Here is an 18,706-nt window from a genome sequence, read left to right on the forward strand (position 1 = left end):
GTGCATTCTGGGCCTAATCTTGTTGAAGTAGTGACTTCTTACTTTTTGGATCCCAGACCACTGATAATGGTGCCCCAATGTGAGGCAAGTGAGTCTTGAAAGTACTGGACAGCTGCTGACCTTTCCTGTTCCTTTAGAAGATGAAGAGACAGCACCTGCCTGCCTGAATTTGCCTGTCTTCTAAAAAGCCTTATTGGTGTTGCGTGGATTTGGTGTATTCATCTTTTGACTTTGAGATCCTTATTGTCTTCCTCAGAAAAAGTCCACTTTCCTTGCAGCATCTTAGTTGAGGGCAACATCACTGCTGAAGTTCCAGAGGAATGGGAATCCAGTTGTAAACTGCACAACAGAGCCAATGAGAACATGAAAAAGGCACTTCCTGGAAATGAAACCCCAAAGCTCAACAAAAGCAAGTTTGGTTTATTTGAATGGTTTCATTAAATAAGTCTACAAAGGTAACAAACTGAAGCACAAAGCGCAATCTTACAAGCGCAACACCCAGAGTTAGTGCAAAATGTACAATTAACGGCTGCTGAGAAACCCCCAAGGTTTGAATTCAGTTTGTTTTTTTAAACAGTGTACATTGTTAAATAATGTAAGGAAAACATTTATAGTTCAGAAAGTTCTTTTTAATATGGAAAAAGATACTTGAAGGGTACTATTAACAAAAATAATTTAAACAGTTCAGTAGCACTAGTTCATTCCTCTAGGCTTCAGTTATTTCATCCACAGGAGGGGGAAAAATCAACAGTAAATAAAACCAGTTCTTATTTTTGTGTATTGTATAAGTGAAAAGACCTCAAAATTGCTAAACCAAAAATAACAAAACAATGTGCTGCATTTGGCACCCTCATTCCTCTGGTAGAAGTATCATTTCATTCACTTCAAGCGGTCCATTTCCCATTTACTCGGCACCGTCTTTTTCTCACTCTTACCCTCTCCCCAAGAATTAAACAGAAAAATAAGTCAGCACTTCTGCAGCAGGGCTTGGAACCTCTGCTCTTTTCATTTCTACCTCCCTGAAACCTTTAGCTCTCATTGGTATCTCTGGGGCCTAGGCCAACTTAATAAAGAAATAGAACCAGGGTCAAAATGGAACAAAAAAGATCTGGATAGCTACCAGGCTCTTCCTATCATGGAGACTCCTGGGATGTGCCATTGAGGTGGGTGAAAGGTTGGAAATATGGTATGTCCCAACTAAGTCAAGAGAAGCAGCACCCAAGAAAAAGTCCTAGTTTCTTTCCCCATCTTCTGAGAATATCCCAAACATAGCCAATTAGAACAGTATTTATTTCTGGAAAGTTCTGAAAGTAACAGAACTGCCCATTACAACTAGGCATAGCATTAAATAATACTGGTTGGTTGCAGTTATGAAGGGGGAGTATGTAAATGAACAATGTGAGAATATTAGTTATAAATGTAGAAATATAGGTGGCATGACAGATTATGATCTTGCAACCATTTGGACATCATCATAGAAAAAACAAATAAAGCATTCTTTCCTACAATCCTTATTAAGTCAGAAGTAGGTCCGCTTTCCACAGAATAAGAGTACCCCAAGCTGAGAAATGCAAGGTGTAGGTGCATGAAGAGAGCTGTCCAAATGTTTTTTCTTGGAGCAACTTTTTCCATCTGCCACTCTTCCCACCTTAAAAAATGAGCTACCCATCCCCTTCTCCTTATGTTTAATTTCTTCCAGGTCTCATCTGTTCAAGCCCAGCTCAAATAAGTAAGATTTACGACAATCTGGCCAGGCGTCAGGTATCTTCGAAACAAGTGTGTTCCCCCTTTAATTAACCTTTCTTTTTCTTTCTTAGCTCACACCTCCCTTAATCTTTTATATTGTGCAATTTTGATGTAACACCCTTCCCTCACTATTCCTGAAACAGAACTTTCTGCTTTCAACCACTGATGTCAACTTCCCATCTTACTTATCTTACACCTGCTTTAGACAAAATTGTTGAATGATTAAAAAAAAAATACTCTTTTCAATTTCCCTTTGGCATATCCACTGCTGGGGTCACATGGACCTAAATGTTCTTTCCACATGCCCTTTGTTGATCTGGGATCTGGTAAGTCGATGCTAATGGCAGAAGCAATAGAAGTCCAAGGCACTAAAATATCCAGCAAGCAATACTGGGAGAACAGAAGTATTCAAGTACAGTAATTTATACAATTTTACATTCACATTTATTTATCTAATACAATGGAAGTACAAAGGAAAAAGTTAAAGTGTCTCAATAAGTAAAGGACAGAGCTAGCTTTTTTTGTGTGTGAACTTTTTAAACCTTTCATATTTTACTCTTAAAACTACTGTTGTCCAACAACATTTATATATCACAGTGTTTCCACATCAAAACTGATGGCAAAGTTACATGTCCGCAGGGAACGTATTTTTTTTTCCTAATTGCTAATGCTGCAGTCAAAGCTGCTATTATCTTTTGCTTAAAGCACTAATGACCTATTATAAGAAAGGGTTGCAACCCCAGTCCCCTGGTAGTTTTCACTGGGTTCTAAAAGAGGAGGGGGGGGAAGCAGGGGTGGGGGCAGAGTAGGAGAGAACCCTATATTGTTTGATGGTTTGAATTCTTGAGGGAGTAAGGGATTTGGGGCTTGTACCACAATTAAGAGCTGTACCCACTTGCAGATACAAATGGGCTCTGGCTTTACATTGAGCTCTCTTGTAGCTTCTTGATAACAAGATTCTCTTCTAGCCCTAGGCCTCACTGGTGGGTATAGATAAATAGGAAAGCATAGACTGAAGCAGCCCCTTCACAAGAAAGTTGCTCTCTCCTTGTCCCATTCCAATAAATGGAGGGGGGAGGGAGAGTCTCCATTCTGAGGGCTCAAAGCAGTATTACAAACATTCCCTTCTGGCAAGAAATAACCAGTTAAATGCAGCACTAGTAGTTAGTATACAGGCTACTTCTCCATCCCCCCACCCTCCCTTCAGCATTCCATCTCCTGCCCCCAGATCTACTCAATTAATGTCTCTAGGTCTCACTAAGTGGTCCGCAGGTTGGAACCTGGGGGGTTGCTGATGGATTTCTGCAAATTGCTGATGTTGAAATTCTGTAAGGAAGCAGTTCCTACAGGCTGGAACTGGCCAAGTGGCTGTGGTGCTGGGCCACCCGTCCCACTCCACTGAGTGCCAAATGGGGCAGCTGGAAAACCGTACTGCTGTGGGGGGCACATAGACTTGGTGAAGTGACCTAGAGAGGTAGCTGATGCTGCAGAGATGGGGGCAGAGCCACCCAGGTTTGAGGTCATGGAGATGCAAAGCTGTCCAGGTGCAGAAAACTTTCTTGCCATTCCAGGGCCCTGAAAACAAAAAACAACTAAGTTGAAAGTCTGGTGGGGGTATAATACCCCCAGGGGTAAAATGGGCAGTTTAATAATACAATTCTAGGAGCAATGAAAATACATTGCCTATTGGAAGGAGGAAGGTGTGTGTACACATGCCCACGTAGTTTAGAATGTTAAAGGAAAAGGGAAGAAAAAAAATGAGCTGACCAATAAGGAGTCAGGGATTCAGGGAAGGGAAAGTAAAAGGGCACTTGGTGATTTTCATCTTGTTTTTCTAAGTGAGCTACTAAGGAATGTTGTGGCATAAAAGGGTACACTAGACCTAGTAGTTTGTATCACCTCTGATTCATCTGTGTTAGGTAGTACTGTGAGAAATTAGGAAAATGGCAAAAAAGAAGCCCTTACCTCATAATTCATGTGTCCTTTGCTTCCTCTTCTGCCTGAAAGATTCATGGCATCTCGGGCCCAGTTGTCTACCAGCTTGTGCAGGTCATCTGTGAAGGTGCCCTTCCTGCTGGATGTCATGGCAGGAGGCTGAGCTTGGGCAGCTTGGCTGTTCACTGTTCCCCCAACAGTGTTTGTGCTGCTGGTTCCTGGAGTTATAAAGTAGTGACAATAGCAGCATTAAAAAAAGAGTCTAGATTATTAATTCCAGGAAGAGGGAAAATGTCACAGGATGATAAATGGCAAGCACAGAATGGGGACAGGAATTGGGAAGCCATGCAAGAAAGGAAGATTACAAGGTTTTATTTAAGCATTTGTTTTGGCACTAAAGGGTAATGAAAACAGGTTCTCTTCAGTAACTGCAGATAAGTCTGAACAACTTAGGAAGATGGCAGGTATGAAGGGCAGGAATCTCTTTCAAAGCATCTTAAAGTACTGGAACTTTCTGCCAGTGCTCTATTCCCAGTATCACACTGGGTGAGAGTATAATATGGTCAACAAGGAGCACTGCTGTGGAAGTTTGCAGAATGCAGGGCAAAAGAAGGATTTCTTGTGCACTGGGCAGGTTAAAGTTGGGGTAGAAGTTCAGAGATGGGTACTTGGCTATGGAGAATATGGGTTCTCAAATCATGTGGATATTGCCATATTTTTAAGTCATTCTTTAATAGAAAGTAGTATTAACATAAGTAGCATGCTCTGTTAAATTGTTTTTCACTTTGACCCACGAATATAAATTTGTAAATATAAACTTGGAAAGAGTTAAGCCTTCAACCCTTCTCAATTTTCCATGAGTAAAGAACAAAAATTAGGCAAGGGAGGTGACCGAATCAACTTCAGGAAGACATATTTTCCTGAAGACGATCTCAGTTTCAATTGGTTCAAGGATTCTCACACCTTCTCCCCCTCTTCCCAGAGCAGCAAACACTCCCATGTAGAAGCAACAGGACAGTTCAGCTGAGGCAGGGGTGCAGAGGGTAGAGGAAGCTTTCGGGTTATGATGAAGGAATTCTATTTCTATGGTTTGATGAAAAAGGAAGAAGGAGTCTGTGTCCTGCCTGATTTCGGCTCTGCTGGAGGGCACACTGAAGGTTTATTCGAAGAGGCAAGTTTTAGGGAAGAGGGAAAGAAGAGTCATGGTCTTATTTTTTTTTCCTCATCCCCCACTTTCTTAACAGATCTCACATTTACTGCAGAATAAATAAAAGCTACTAAAATAAGTTGTGAGCCAGGAGGCCTGACGAAACCCAAGTAATAGTGGGGCTAAATAAGTTCATGCGTTTTCCTGCTTTCAAGGACAGAGCAGCACACCAGAGCACAGCAGCACACCTGAAGCAACACTGCCACTTACAGCCTTTATAATCCATTGCTGGTTTCAAGTCAATTTGCCGTCTTTCCACTCAGGGAATGGCACATACAAGCATGTCTACACTAGAGGAACAGTTAATTCTGAGGTGAAGGTGCAGAGTGAGGAAGGTCACATGCTTCTTACCACCGTGGCAAGACATGGAACTACTGCAGTGTGAGTGACAGTTCACGTGGTGCCGCTGGAGCCACAGAGTATTGTCATTGCACACAGGGTATATAAGGGGAAGAGTGGATTCCCTGGAGTACAGGAAACCCAAGTGGAAAAGTATAAAAGCACAGGAAACAGCCTTCCTCAAATAGCAAATGTGAGACAGAGGGAAACGGAAAGTACAGGCAATGAGGACGGGCAATCATGATAACAAAGAAATCCAGACAGCAAGCACACAGCATGCATTGGGGATTGGCATCCTGCTTAGGGTGACTACTGTTTAGTGAAACAAACAGAAGTCATCATGAATGAACAGGGCTGTCCAATGCCAAATATGAGAAGCTGAGTGGAGGTGAGCACTGCTTAACCATAGAGAGCTCATGCTGGGAGTCACACCTCTCTAGTCTGATGCTAGCTGCTCTTGATAGTGTGAGGCCCCTTCAGAACTAAATTTCACTTTTCATTTTAAGCTGTATTACCCAGTATTGGATTCTGAAAGTGGGGCTTATGACATGAAGGAGTACGAACCATACAGTTAACTTTTTTACTTTGGCTTCTGTAAATAGGCTTCCAGTTAAAAAGGGAAACAAAAATCCCTTTCTGATGAGAAATCCACCCCTATAACATAGACCTGACTAGTAGAAAGAGACTTTCTAGAGAACATGCTAACTCACCTTGAAAACTTTTTCAATCCTTCTGAAAAGCCCTAAAAAGTGGTATAGACTTTAACCTCCCCAAATTCATGTTTTGATTCCTTCCTGCCAAAAAAAACATCTCCCCTACCTCCATGCTGCCGGATCTTAGGAACCATAACCCATTAGGACTCACAACTTATTGCCTGGTATCCCAAGAGTAGAGTTCTCTTGTTAACTCTTGCTAGGTGGCCTGCCGGGTTGCTGAATTATCTGTACTTATATGAAAAGACCCCAGTCTAAGAAGCCAAACTCTCCAAAGTAGTATTTCTCTCCTGCACTAATCTAGAAGCTGTCTCCCACCACGATGTAAACAATAGGAGGGCATAGACTCTGTCCACTTTGATAACTGCTAAGTCTCTACAGGGTGCAGAACAGTGCTTGGTACCTACTTGCTAACTAAAGGACTCTTTCCTACAGGAGCTAGGCACCCCTAGCTCCCCAAGCACATCCACAGGCACTACCAATCCATGACTGTCATTGAGCTAGGTTTACATGGGGAGAGCATTGACTATGAGGTGGTTTCTCAATCTGATATTATAGCCAGGAGTTAGCAATTAAGCATGTTAAAGAATACATTAGAAAAGGTGCAGAGATAGATGGAAGTTGGGAAGCTGGAATTATGAAGCTTCAGAGTTCAAAGAACTCATAGATAACAGGCTTTGCAATCAAGGACCAAAAGTAACAGAAAAGATAATTACTACAGAGCTGGTTGCAAGGACAAACTTTTTTCACCATCTTCCCTGAAGCACAAAGAGAGAGCAGTGTGTTAAAGATAAAGAAACATCAGTGTAAAATCTTTAGATTCTCCAAACAGCATACAGAGTCCCAGCAAGAGAAAGCAGGAGGGGAGACAGATGGGTGGGACCTGGTAGCCTTGACAACATCCCATAGAATTTTGTCTTTATCTAACTGGCTGTTAGCCTTCACACAGTGATCTGACAGACCGTGTTGCCTGTTGAAATGTGTTGAGTTTCCACATCCAATCTCTGTTTTTCAAAGCGTAAGGGGAGAAACTCCAGTACCTAAGGTCTCACTGCTTGAATTTCAAACACTCAAGCAGTGTTTCCACTGATACTGTCTCACTTCTTGTTTCTCCTGCTGGGTTGTTATAAAGCACTCAATAAAATTAGTACCACTGTTACAATTTTAATTTAAATTGGCTATTATATTTCTATATTCTAGATAAACACACTAACTAACCCCTTCCCTTCCAGAAAAATCTTTAAAAATATGTGGAAAACAAGCAACCTTTGAACATAAACAGAGCATTAAGCCAAGCCGTGCTTCAAAACCATTATCTATTATTTTGAGAGTACAGAATAATGTAACCCAAACTAATAAGGCCCCCGGCTCCTTACAGATACCTGTTTTTTCCCCATATTTTTAAGTCTGCCTCTTAGGATTTGTACAGCAAGCTTACATACTGAATCCTGATGTGCCTTCAAAGATGTATGGCCTCTCATTTAGACCAAAGGGGAAGTGAAAAAATTTAATATTTCTAATCACTTTTATTTGAACAAAGGGGTGTGATACCACCTACCTTTAAATGTCTGATGAGAACTAACAGAATTAAAGTGATACTTATCATCTCATACTTCCAGAAAAAAAGTCTGTTTTCTTTCTTCCCTCTCAAAAGACAGGGAATGTGTGTGTGTGTGTGTGTGTGTGTGTATGTATCTCAATCATTTCAGGCTGTATATCATAGGCCTGACAAATCAAATTTATTTCAAAACACTTGTCTCCTACTACTAATGTTCTTTCATCTTTCTAGCTGGACATGCAAATTAAATGCTTATTCAAGTGTCAAGGTGCTAATAGGCATTGTCCAGGCTAGTCTAACCAGAAAAAATATTGATGTGAATGTTCTAAAATTACACAAGCTTGGAAAATTACCAAGCTGTGTAATGTCTTTCACCCTCTTCTTTTTAAAAAATCTCTGGACTAGCAACACGTGGGAAAGGTGGTAAAAAAAAATCACCTTAAATAGAGCCAATTCATTATTAACTCAGGTGAAAAAGAATAGGGAAACTAGAAAGATTTACAAATGTGACAGTGAGGGAAATGGAAATTAAATGTAATTTCAATGTACTCTGAAATTGGTCACTACAGAGGACAAAGGAGAGTGTAAATTCTTCCCACCATGAAGAGGCCCAGGATCTCTGAACCATATACTCAAACACTGATGGCCTTAGCACATGCATTTAAAAAGCACTTCAATAACCACACCAGAAGTTTGAGGCCTTAACAGATAGTTATCCAAATTCTAACCAAAAATAAATAAATAAATAAATAAAATAAAAAATAAATAAAAATAAAAAAATTTAAAGTTGAGCTTTGTTTGTGAAATTTTTATTTTAATATACATTTATTGATCACTTACTAAGTGCTAGATAGGCACTGGCTAATCAGAGAGTACCATGGACCATGACTATGTCCCAAGAGTCATTTATTTTTGTGTCTATCATCTTATCTGATTTATATGCCCCAGGAGATAGGAACTGTCTTCTTCACATATGGGGAAGATGGGTGATTTGCTACTGTGCTTTGCTTTTAAATGTAAGGCATTGTATTGTCTTGAACAACTGATTATATATATATATGGCTAGGAAATCCCAGCAATCAGATTAAAAAGGCAGCTTTCACTTGCAGGTGCTGGGCTTTGGTCATTAATAGAATAAATGCTTTATCTTGGATAACCACAGTAAACCCCCTTTTGAACTACTAATCTCATGGGGAAAGAGGGCAGTAATGGATCCAATGAAGAAACTTCTACCATCTTTTCAACTAGTAGATGTTTAGGCTTAATGAGGAGAAAACAAGATTCCCGCCTACTCTGAAAAGAATAGAAAATATGGTAAAGTTTTACCTGTTTCAAGGACCTAAGCGCATCAGTGGTTAAGATGCTTTTTGTCACTCCTAATGCAGGGGCTGGCTGAGAGACAATATTGAACATGACTAGGTGTGGTCTTCATTACTCTCAATGACCCAGTATAAAGTCTTGATATCTTATCTATCCTGGATCCATATCTATCATGGATCTAGGAAGAAGCAATTCTACTAGAGAGTTATTTTGACATCTATAGAAATCCAATATTATTTTTACATCTTTTACCATAATTAACACAGGGACCCAAACTTCTGAGGGCAATAGTATTCAGCCAAGCCACTGACTAGATGGATATACAAAGAGACAAATGAAAATGGACTGCGTGACACATCAGATCCAAGCAGCAGAAAAACAAGGACAAGGAAGGAGTAAAGGTGTTACACACAAAGAGCCAAGCAGGGCGTACTCAGAAATCGGGTCCTCCTGCCACCAGGTTTGAATGTCACCTGCTCAGATGCACAGTTAAACTTCGCACAGCCTGTGAGAGGGGGAAAACGGAAGAACAGAGAGAGGAGAAGAGACAGAACACAACTACAAGATGTTAGAAACTTGAGGCTTGAGTGGTGAAAAGCACTAAGATGGCACAGAGAAGAACAAAGCTTCTGGGAAGGTCAGATATGTAAGACAGGAAATATCAGGCCTCGGTTCCTTCCTTTTGCACAATACTGAAGCTCTTCTCAGTTGGAATAATGTTAGCTAGTTTGTGTTCCTTAGCAACTCTCAAATAAGTTATGGTAAAGCCAATGTATCTTTATTTTTTTTCATTATTTTCTGCCCAGATATTCAACTCTCTTCACTTCTTATTCTAATGTTACTGAAAGCTCCTTCTTCTGCAGGAATGGTTTGAGCAATAATTGTTAATGAACAAAACTATATTTGGAAAGAAGAGATTATAGATGAAAAATTAAATAGTAGGGCTAGTCATCTTAGTTACTCCCATACTTAAACAAGTCTACAATAGCTAAGAAAACACATTGTTTTTTAGAAACTGCTAAAATTCCTTAGAATTTGGTCCAGGATATCTCAGCCTAGCAGTAAAGCCTACATTCCAAACACAAATAAGTTATTTATAAAGACTGTAGATGTAACTTTTCACAGTAATCCTTTGGAAAATAGCTCACCTAATGGGAGCAATGAACTCAATGATTCTGATCACCACTCAACTTCTCTGCTGAGCCCAAAGATACATCAGTGTATAACATGTAGACCATGTTCAGGTCAGCTAGTGCCAATAGGTTTACTCATTAGGCATTTCTCCCAGGTATGGCAATTTCTTCATTTTAATGTTTCTGGAAGATGATGTTTGCTTTGATCTCTTCCTTACCTTGTCCTGGAGCAGAAAGGCTTGGTACTGAAATGGCACCATCACTGGTGAAGGCCGAGTAGAGGTTATCACTGGAGGGAGATGGCTTAAGAGGTTGTAACAGCTGATTCTGCCCGGTCTCTGCAATGTTGCTAGGAGGGTGAAGGGTCTGCTGGGGGTGCAAGACTGAAGCTGCACTCTGACCAGACAGGTTACCTGCCAAAAGACCAAATGGGCTGAGGACACATGTGAAGTTTCCTTGATGCACTCAATAGGCAATGTATTTATTCCTTTAATTTGTTCTACTGAGGATTAATCATGGGTCAAAATGCGTAAAGATTCCATTCTACATTTCTGTAAATCATTTTTTTCCCCTACTAGGAAAAAAAAAATGATGGCTCATTATACAAATCAATCCCCGTACCACTTTCTTTTTAAAGTGGTACGGGGATTGAACCACCACTGATCTACATCCCCAGCCCTTTTTACTTTTATTAGATAGAGTCTCATTAAGTTGGCAAGTCTGGCCTTGACCTTACAATTGTCCTGCTTCAGCCTCCTGAGGTGCTGCTGGGTTTATAGTATTCAGCCAAGCCACTGACTAGTTGGCTCTGCTTAGACTTTTTTATAAATACACATCAAATCAGATACAAAGAGTTATCAAAGAATGATGTAGGTGACTAAAGAGGAATGGATATTTCAAATTTTTCTTGGTAGGTAGCTTTAAGTTGCTAGGTCAATTCTATTCAAATCTGACTAACTTTTGCTTCCTAGTTACTGGGTGAGTAGAAATCCATTCAAAAAGTATGTTAAAATTGGGGTTAGAATCCAAATTAGCTAATCTCCCTTATAATATCTCTACCAATGGGTTGTATAAATTGGTCCTAATATGCTCAATAAAAGGTTTACGCATCTATGAAGGCTTCCAGTGAATGGAAAGCTGCTAAGATATTTTCAGCTGCTCTCCAATTTCTTAAATTAGACCTGGAGAGCAAATATGAAATAAACACTTATTTTAGCCTTTTATTTCCCCCCCAACTTTGCGGCTAATTACCTGTTAACACTACATACTTTTCATTGAGGATAAAAACTCTCTATTCCAATTAAAGTAGACCATGATACATTATCACAGATTATTATTTAAACACCTTTGTAATCACTAGTAAATTCTTTATCTCAATACAGACAAATGAAATAAAATGCTGCATCAAGGATGTTACTACTTAGACACACTCAAATATCTATGCCATTCACATTCATCCTACTTGCAATTATGCAACTCATCCATTAAAAGGAAGATTCTACCTGAGGTTTAATAAATAGGGAAAAATACATTTGTTTCCAAATGCACAAAAGTTTGGTTAAATGTGAGTGTTAACAGGCAAAGTTAAGTGTTTATCCTCAAGAACACTATAAATGAAGACTATCAGTAGCAGCAACATTGCAATAGAAAAAGCCATTGTAGTCATCCAGACTACTTCTACAGATTTTTAAGGGATAATAAGTATAGGGAGTTAAGAAGTCAAGGAAGCAAGAATTGGCTTTTGCCAAACTCCTAGATCACATATTCAGCTGGACACAAAAACCAAAGATGATTAACTTGGTCCAGGTTTTTTTATTTTTACCTGAAAGCTGTGGGCTTTTATTTCCCAAGGAACTGCTGCGACTAGATTTACTGCCTTTGCTTTTAGTGGGTCTCCTTCTTCTCCCTGAAAGGGGAGCAGCTGGGGGAATAATGACAGCAGGGGGAACCTTGCCCAATTTGGTATATAAAGATTCAATTTCATGCTTCTGGCGACTCTGCAGGTCCTGAATCTCTTTAAGATGTCTACAAAAGATAATGAAACATAATTCAAAATATTATAACCAATTCAAAAAAGAATTAAATTGTATTTTAAAATTTGCAATTAAGTATTTATTTAGTTATGAACCCTTTCCCCAAATGTACTACATCATGAGATTCTAGTTTGTCATTAACCTACCTTGTTAGTCTCCATTATCCAAGCCATATTCCCACAAGTTCCTAGCTATTATGGTTTGGATGTGAGGTGTCCCTCAAAAGCTCAACGTGTGAGACAATGCAAGAAGATTCAGAGGAAACAATGCAAGAACTGGGTTGCCGGAGTCTTAATCCAATCAGTGAATTAACACCCCCCCCCCCAAATGGGGATAAACTGAGAGGTAACTGAAGTGCTAGAGTATGGCTGGAGGAGGTGGGAACTGTTTGGGGTATATATTTGTATTTGGCAAGTGGAATCTCTCTCTACTTTCTGATCACCATGTGAGCTGTTTCCTTCTGCCACACACACTGCTATGATGATCAGTCTCACCTTGAACCCTGAGGAATGGAGCTAGCTGTCCGTGGACTGAGACCTCTAAACCATAAGGCCCCAAATAAACTTTTCATTCCCTAAAATTTTTCTGGTCAGGTCTTTTAGTCACAGCAGCGAAAAAGCTCACAATAACACTAGCCAACCACAAATAGTTGATAAGGTGTTATGGAAAAAACATTTCCTGACTTCTGAGGCCATATGCAGGACAGGTGAATTTGCTATTCTGATCCAATTTGAGAAAAATAAAATTAACAAAACTTGTCAACATAATTATACTTCTCAATGCCATTACCAGGTTCATTTGGTAGATGAACAAACAGCCGGGAATGGTTAACAGTGATGAGAAGTGCTAATGACATAAAAAAATGTAATGAAAAATATAACGAGAATAATTAGTTTCAACATGGCCACCTCATATATATGTTGTCCGGGAAACATTATAACTTGAGCAAAGCTTGCCAAAGATTAAGGACTTGCTTTTGACCATACAGTGATGATGCAATTAATCACTGTGTTGGGACAGAATTCCCCCAAATAATGAGGGGCACTTTCACTGTGATGGTTATTGACCATTATGCATGGGTAGAAATAAAAGGTCAACTATAATGACATAGTGTTCTTAAGTGATGAACTATAGTGACATAGTGTTCTTAAGTGATGGAAAAAAAATGCCATCTTCATGGTTAATCTGGGACATGCCATTGACATTATTTATATGTAGTAATCACTTTGAAGATATGTAAAAGTTTCCATTTATTTCAATTTCTTCTATTTAGGGACTAAATTATGTTAAGTCCTAGGATTTCAGAATACTAACTTGTTTAGTATTAGAAGAGAATACTGTTCCTGCTTGGGAGGAATTCTTGCATTCTAAGAAAAGCAAATATAACACAAATAGAGTGGGGTAATGATAAAACTGAAGAATATATATAATTCAGTGTAGGATAAAAGAAATAGTATTTGACTTTATTAGAGAATGAAGAAATATTTTTAGTAATAGGTCTGAAAGGCATCTTGCAGGACAAATAGGAGTAGATACAGAATTAAGTATTGTTTGGAGATGGGGATGGGACCGGGAAGAATGATCTGGTAGGAATTCCAGGCAAAATAAATAATATAAATGAGGCCACATGGCCAGCATAGGGAACTTCAGAAAGTGCTCTCTAATTAATTGACTCAATTATAATTTGGTTAATATATAATGGAGCAATTACAGTGAAAATATTAGATAATTACACATGGATAAACATTTAATAAAAATCTTTTCTAAAGGGTAAATTTAATACTTTTTTAACTTAGTAACTTTTTCTTCTTCCTTGCATTAAAAATAACATTTTAGACACGAGACTTCTTGTCTATATTAATATCACTGATTATTGATTCAGAAAACTCATTGTTTATAACCATTTAAGAAACACCCAAATTAGTCTCATGTCTAAAATGCTTCTTCAGAAATAAACACAAAAGCAGATGGTGAAATTCTTATTAATGAAAGTGAAAAATATAATGAAAATAATTAGTTTCAACATGGCCACCTCATATGTTGTCATTAAAGGGAAACATTTCCAATTACAATGACTTTGGCTATTTTCCTTAAGAAAAACTCATGGTTCTAGAAAAAGAATTCAAATGTGTCATGATAATTTCGAGTATTGTTTTTGTCATTTGATTTTTTTTTAAATTTTCTATTTTGCTGTCCTCATTTTTATTATTCTAGGAAATTTTGAGATGTGAATAGTAAACTGTAATCAGTTCATGTGATCTTTGAGCTCTATAATTGGCCTTCAACAGTACTTTGTTATTTAAACAAAGTGGCTAATAAAATATGTATGATAAAAAAAAAAACATTACAGTGATAATATAGAGGTGCTTAAGAAATCCCATAACTAGAAAAGTCTTAAATTCTGATGAGAAGACAGGGAATGAATTATATTGAAACAACTTGAACTTTTGCATATCACCTTCTCTGTAGAAGGAATACCACATTAACATATTGTAGTGAAAGGACCATTAATCTTGCCACTGGGATCCACTGTCTTAATATAATATGTGCCATTAGTCACTCACAGGAGAAAACACACTTACTTTTCTCGTAGTCGTCGAAGCTCTAACTTTAAGTCTTCATCTTCAATGTCTGATTCATTGTCACTACTCATGTAAGAGGAATTGAATGAATTACTAAGGCTTTGACTTAGATTCTGAATGGGAAGACTCTTCGAGCACAGCTGACGGGGTGAGTGTGGGCTACCTGAACCATCATCTACATCCCCCCTTAGAAAAGCAGCCTCCAGGTCAGAGGATGGCCCATTTAGATGTGAAGGCTCTGACAGTTCAGGCTTTTCTTTCTTTGGTATTACTGCAGGGAGAACAGCTTGTTCTGAATCCCTAAAAGGAGGAGATGTTACTGGTCCTTCTTTCTTTGCCTCAGCAATTTTGTCCTCAGTTCTTGATATAGAGAAACGACCCACTTTGTTTGCTGTAGTTGTCACCTGAAAACGTCCCACCTTGGTAGGTTGCCCAGTTTCTGACTTTGCTTCTGAGGCAGGAGTTTTAAGGGCACTATCTGGCACATCTGAGGAGATGCCATGGATTGTCATCCCATTAGGCTCTGGCTTCACCAGGGTACTCTCTGGACTACTACTTGATAGCACTGAGGACTCTGATGTGCTAGACTCAAAATGAACAGACTTTGCATCTTCTGTCTTATTTTTATCTTCTTTCTGGATATCATCCATTGCAACTGAAACCTGATGGAAAAAGAACAGAGTATGATTGAAAAGTGAAGTCCCTGACATTTAATTTCTAGCATGGACTGCTAAAAAAAAAAAAAAAAAAGGAATCACTTCATTTTCTAGTCAATCAACAGGCTGAATCTCTACATAGTCTATCCATCTTGGACTGCAAAAATAAATCAAATATCATTACAAAGAACAACACATCTATACTGAGATGTAGATTCTGAGTGGCTAGAGTTCAAAGCCAGCCTCAGACAATTTAGTGAGGCCCTAAGTAACTTGGGAGACCTTGCTTCAAAATAAAAACCAAAAAGGACTGGGAAGGTGGTTTAGTGGTTAAATGCACCTGGGTTCAATCCCTGGTACCAAGAAAAAATAAATAAATACCACTAAAAGGTACGAAAGGAGGATCCACATCCTTGTCCTGGTTTGTCCATGTTTTACAGATACAAACTCAGCCTAACTACAAACTCAAAGAACTTCAGTTTATAGCCAGGATCAGCGATATTTGCCTATAACTCTAGCTACTTGTGAGACTGAAGCAGAAGATCTCAAGTTTAAGGCCCACCTAGGTCACTTAAGCAGGACTCTGTCTCAAAATAAAGTAAAATGAAAAGGGGGTTGGGATGTAGCTCAAAGGCTGAGAGGTAGAACACTCCTGGGCTCAATCCCCAGTATGACCAGAAACAAAACAGACAAAAACCAAATCAAAACACCCCCCCCCGCGTCCCCAAAACAAAAACAAACAAAACAACAACAACAACAAAAAAAAACAACCTCAGTTTACAAATGAGAAAAATCACCTACTATCCCCAACTCCAGGGGCTATCATAATTATTAATATGAAAGTAGTTCTGAAAACAGTTTAAAAATTATTTGCAAAGCTTATTTAACTCTATGTACTAAGAACTAGAAACTGCTCATTGGTTGGATCAGATGAGAAAATATGGTATCATTTGATGCTGACTCAGTATTTTCATTTACAGAGTTAAGTCTAAGAAAATTATTATAAATATAAAAAGTTTTTACACATAAAGATGTTCAGGTGGGCATGATGAAGCACACCTGTAATCCTAGCAACCTGGGAGGCTGAGGCAGGAGGATCCCAAATTCAAGGTCAGCCTCAGCAACTTAATGAGATCATGTTTCAAATTAAAAAAAAAAAGGCTGGGTCAATGGTTCAATCTGGGTTCAATCCCCAGAATTGTAAAGGGGGAAAAATATGTTCACTTTTACTTTCCTTATTATGATGAAAAAATTAGAAATGACCAATAGAAGAATGGTTAGGTAAACGAATTACTATTTGAGGAAGAAAGAATTACACGATATTCAAAGAGAAGCAGCTGCCAGTTTTAGAAAAAACAAGTAATCTTGTGGGATGCGTTGGAAAGTTAGTATGATTATCTATTGTTTCTCTACTGTTCTAAGTATTTCATAGTTTCTTTAATTAGTATATATTACTTATATGACAGGAAGATGACAGTTATCAGGTACTATGAAAAAGATTATATTAGGTAGAATTAATATAATTATAGGTAGGTAACAATTTTATTATATACACAACCACCCGAAAAAAGAGGAAATCAAGGCAAAGAAAATGATTGTCATACCTGAAATCGTCCCATCTTAAAAACACCAGTTCCTGAACTAGTTGCTAGGACAGGGCCTTCTGTGCCTTGGGAAACTGAAACAAATACATAGAGGAGGAAGATAAATTATCACCCTCTTTTAAAAAGTTACCTTCTATTCCCTTTGGCTAAAAATATATTAAAGATCTACTTTAAAATGAAAACCAGTTTAAATTTATTTTCTCAATTGAACACTCAGGTAAAGTCCTATAAAACAGGATAGTATAGTTCTTAAGAATCATTCATAAGTAGTTTAAGCAACTTCAAAGCCACTCAGGTCCTTTTCCCCAGGGACAACTATTTGTTTTTATTCTGAATTTTAAAGGCATACTTCAGCATGTATTTTCCTTATTTTATACAATTAGAATACTGATTGATGATTCCATGCAATTAGTGAGTATTTCATATCAATGCCTTGTTCCTTTTTTAAATATTTATTTTCTAATTATAAGTGGAAATAATCTTTATTTTATTTTTATGTGGTGCTGAGGATCGAACCCAGTGCCTCATGCATGCTAGGCGAGCACTCTATCTCTGAGCCACAACCCCAGCTCAGTGCCTCATTCTTTTCTTTTTAATGAACACAGAGTTTTGAATTTTATTTCTGTATATATATATATATATATATATATATATATATATATATATATATATATATATATTTGTTTTTTCAGTGTGCCATATTTTAATCAGGCTTCTACCAATGAACATCTAAATTTTTCAGAAATTTGCTATTTTAAAAGTGCTCTAATACATAATGTCTTATAGATATGTGGACTAAGGAATGGAACTATTAAATAATTTGCTTTTAAAACTTAGACATTACTAAATTGATCCCCAAAGGCTTTAACAACATACCAGTGGCTACTAAAACTCCTAAATTTACAGTGAGAGGTGAGAAACGCTATCATTTGTAGTTTTACTTTCAATTTCTGTTATCATTGAGGAAGTTAAGTATTTTCATGTCTAAATTTATTTTTCTGTATCTTATATTTGTTGGGTCCATGCTGAATTTCAGGACCTGCCCCCTACAATCCTGGAGATCGAACCCAGGGGTGCTTTACCATTGAGCTATATGCTCCATGATGGCCTTGAACTTGTGATCCTGACCTGCCTCAGCATCCTGAATTGCTAGAATTACAAGTGTGCACCACTGTGACTGGCCAGATTCTTTATGTTAGCGAAACTAGTCCCTTCTATGATAAAGATACACTCAGACATCCCACCACCACCACATATGTATTTCCCCAATTTTTCATTTATTTTTATACCCAATGGCATTTTTACTACATTCAACAAATTTGAAATTTATTACTGCTTGCTCTAGGTTGAATATTAAACTTAACACAAGCCTCTCTATCAGGGATTAGAACAAACTATGATCAGTGTATCAAATTCAAGAGCACAATCAGATTCAATCATCTGCATTAGTCTATTGCTGCTTTGGGGCTTGACCAGGAAATCTGAATAAGATGCAACAAAGACTGCATCCTGAAAAGTCTAAAATATTACTATCTGGTAAAAAGTTTGTTGACTCTGCTCTACGCAGTTGGGGGAAAAAATTAAGGAAGATATTCCTCTCATGTATTCTTACGTAGTACTATTTTTATGATATCTTTCATCTTTGATCCATTTAAGACTTTACTTTGGACTAAGTTAACAATCCACTTTTAGTTTTTCCCAGATGGCTATTTAGTTGAAATATCCCATATCTTCTTGAAGATTTAAAAGGCCACTTTCTTTACATTCTACATTCCCTTTTATTTGGTGGTAAATATAAGTAATCAACTTTTATTGTATTTACTTATGGTATGTGTTTTGATAATTTACAGTTTCCTTTATTTTGTCTATTTCTAGCATTT

At 38.0% G+C, this 18,706-nt stretch overlaps 1 protein-coding gene across 15 annotated transcripts in view; it reads right to left on the bottom strand.

Moving 5' to 3' along the window:
• Positions 1-400: 400 nt before the first annotated feature.
• Positions 401-18,706, bottom strand: part of Wnk1 (WNK lysine deficient protein kinase 1) — a 132,311-nt gene continuing 114,005 nt past the window's right edge. For 9 of the 15 annotated variants that reach the window (XM_077799309.1, XM_026410956.2, XM_026410967.2 and 6 more), the window contains 8 exons: positions 16,827-16,900; positions 14,567-15,228; positions 11,774-11,976; positions 10,170-10,364; positions 9,231-9,323; positions 6,657-6,698; positions 3,712-3,899; positions 401-3,321 (listed from right to left, as the gene is read on the bottom strand). In XM_077799309.1, the coding sequence (XP_077655435.1) occupies positions 3,004-3,321; positions 3,712-3,899; positions 6,657-6,698; positions 9,231-9,323; positions 10,170-10,364; positions 11,774-11,976; positions 14,567-15,228; positions 16,827-16,900 (1,775 nt within the window). In that variant the 3' untranslated portion in view covers positions 401-3,003. The remainder of the gene's footprint in view (positions 3,322-3,711; positions 3,900-6,656; positions 6,699-9,230; positions 9,324-10,169; positions 10,365-11,773; positions 11,977-14,566; positions 15,229-16,826; positions 16,901-18,706) is intronic. The other 6 variants (XM_026410968.2, XM_026410969.2, XM_026410966.2 and 3 more) reach the window with 3 other exon arrangements.

This window comes from Urocitellus parryii, chromosome 5, assembly GCF_045843805.1.
Source record: "Urocitellus parryii isolate mUroPar1 chromosome 5, mUroPar1.hap1, whole genome shotgun sequence".
NCBI classification, from domain to species: Eukaryota; Metazoa; Chordata; class Mammalia; order Rodentia; family Sciuridae; genus Urocitellus; species Urocitellus parryii.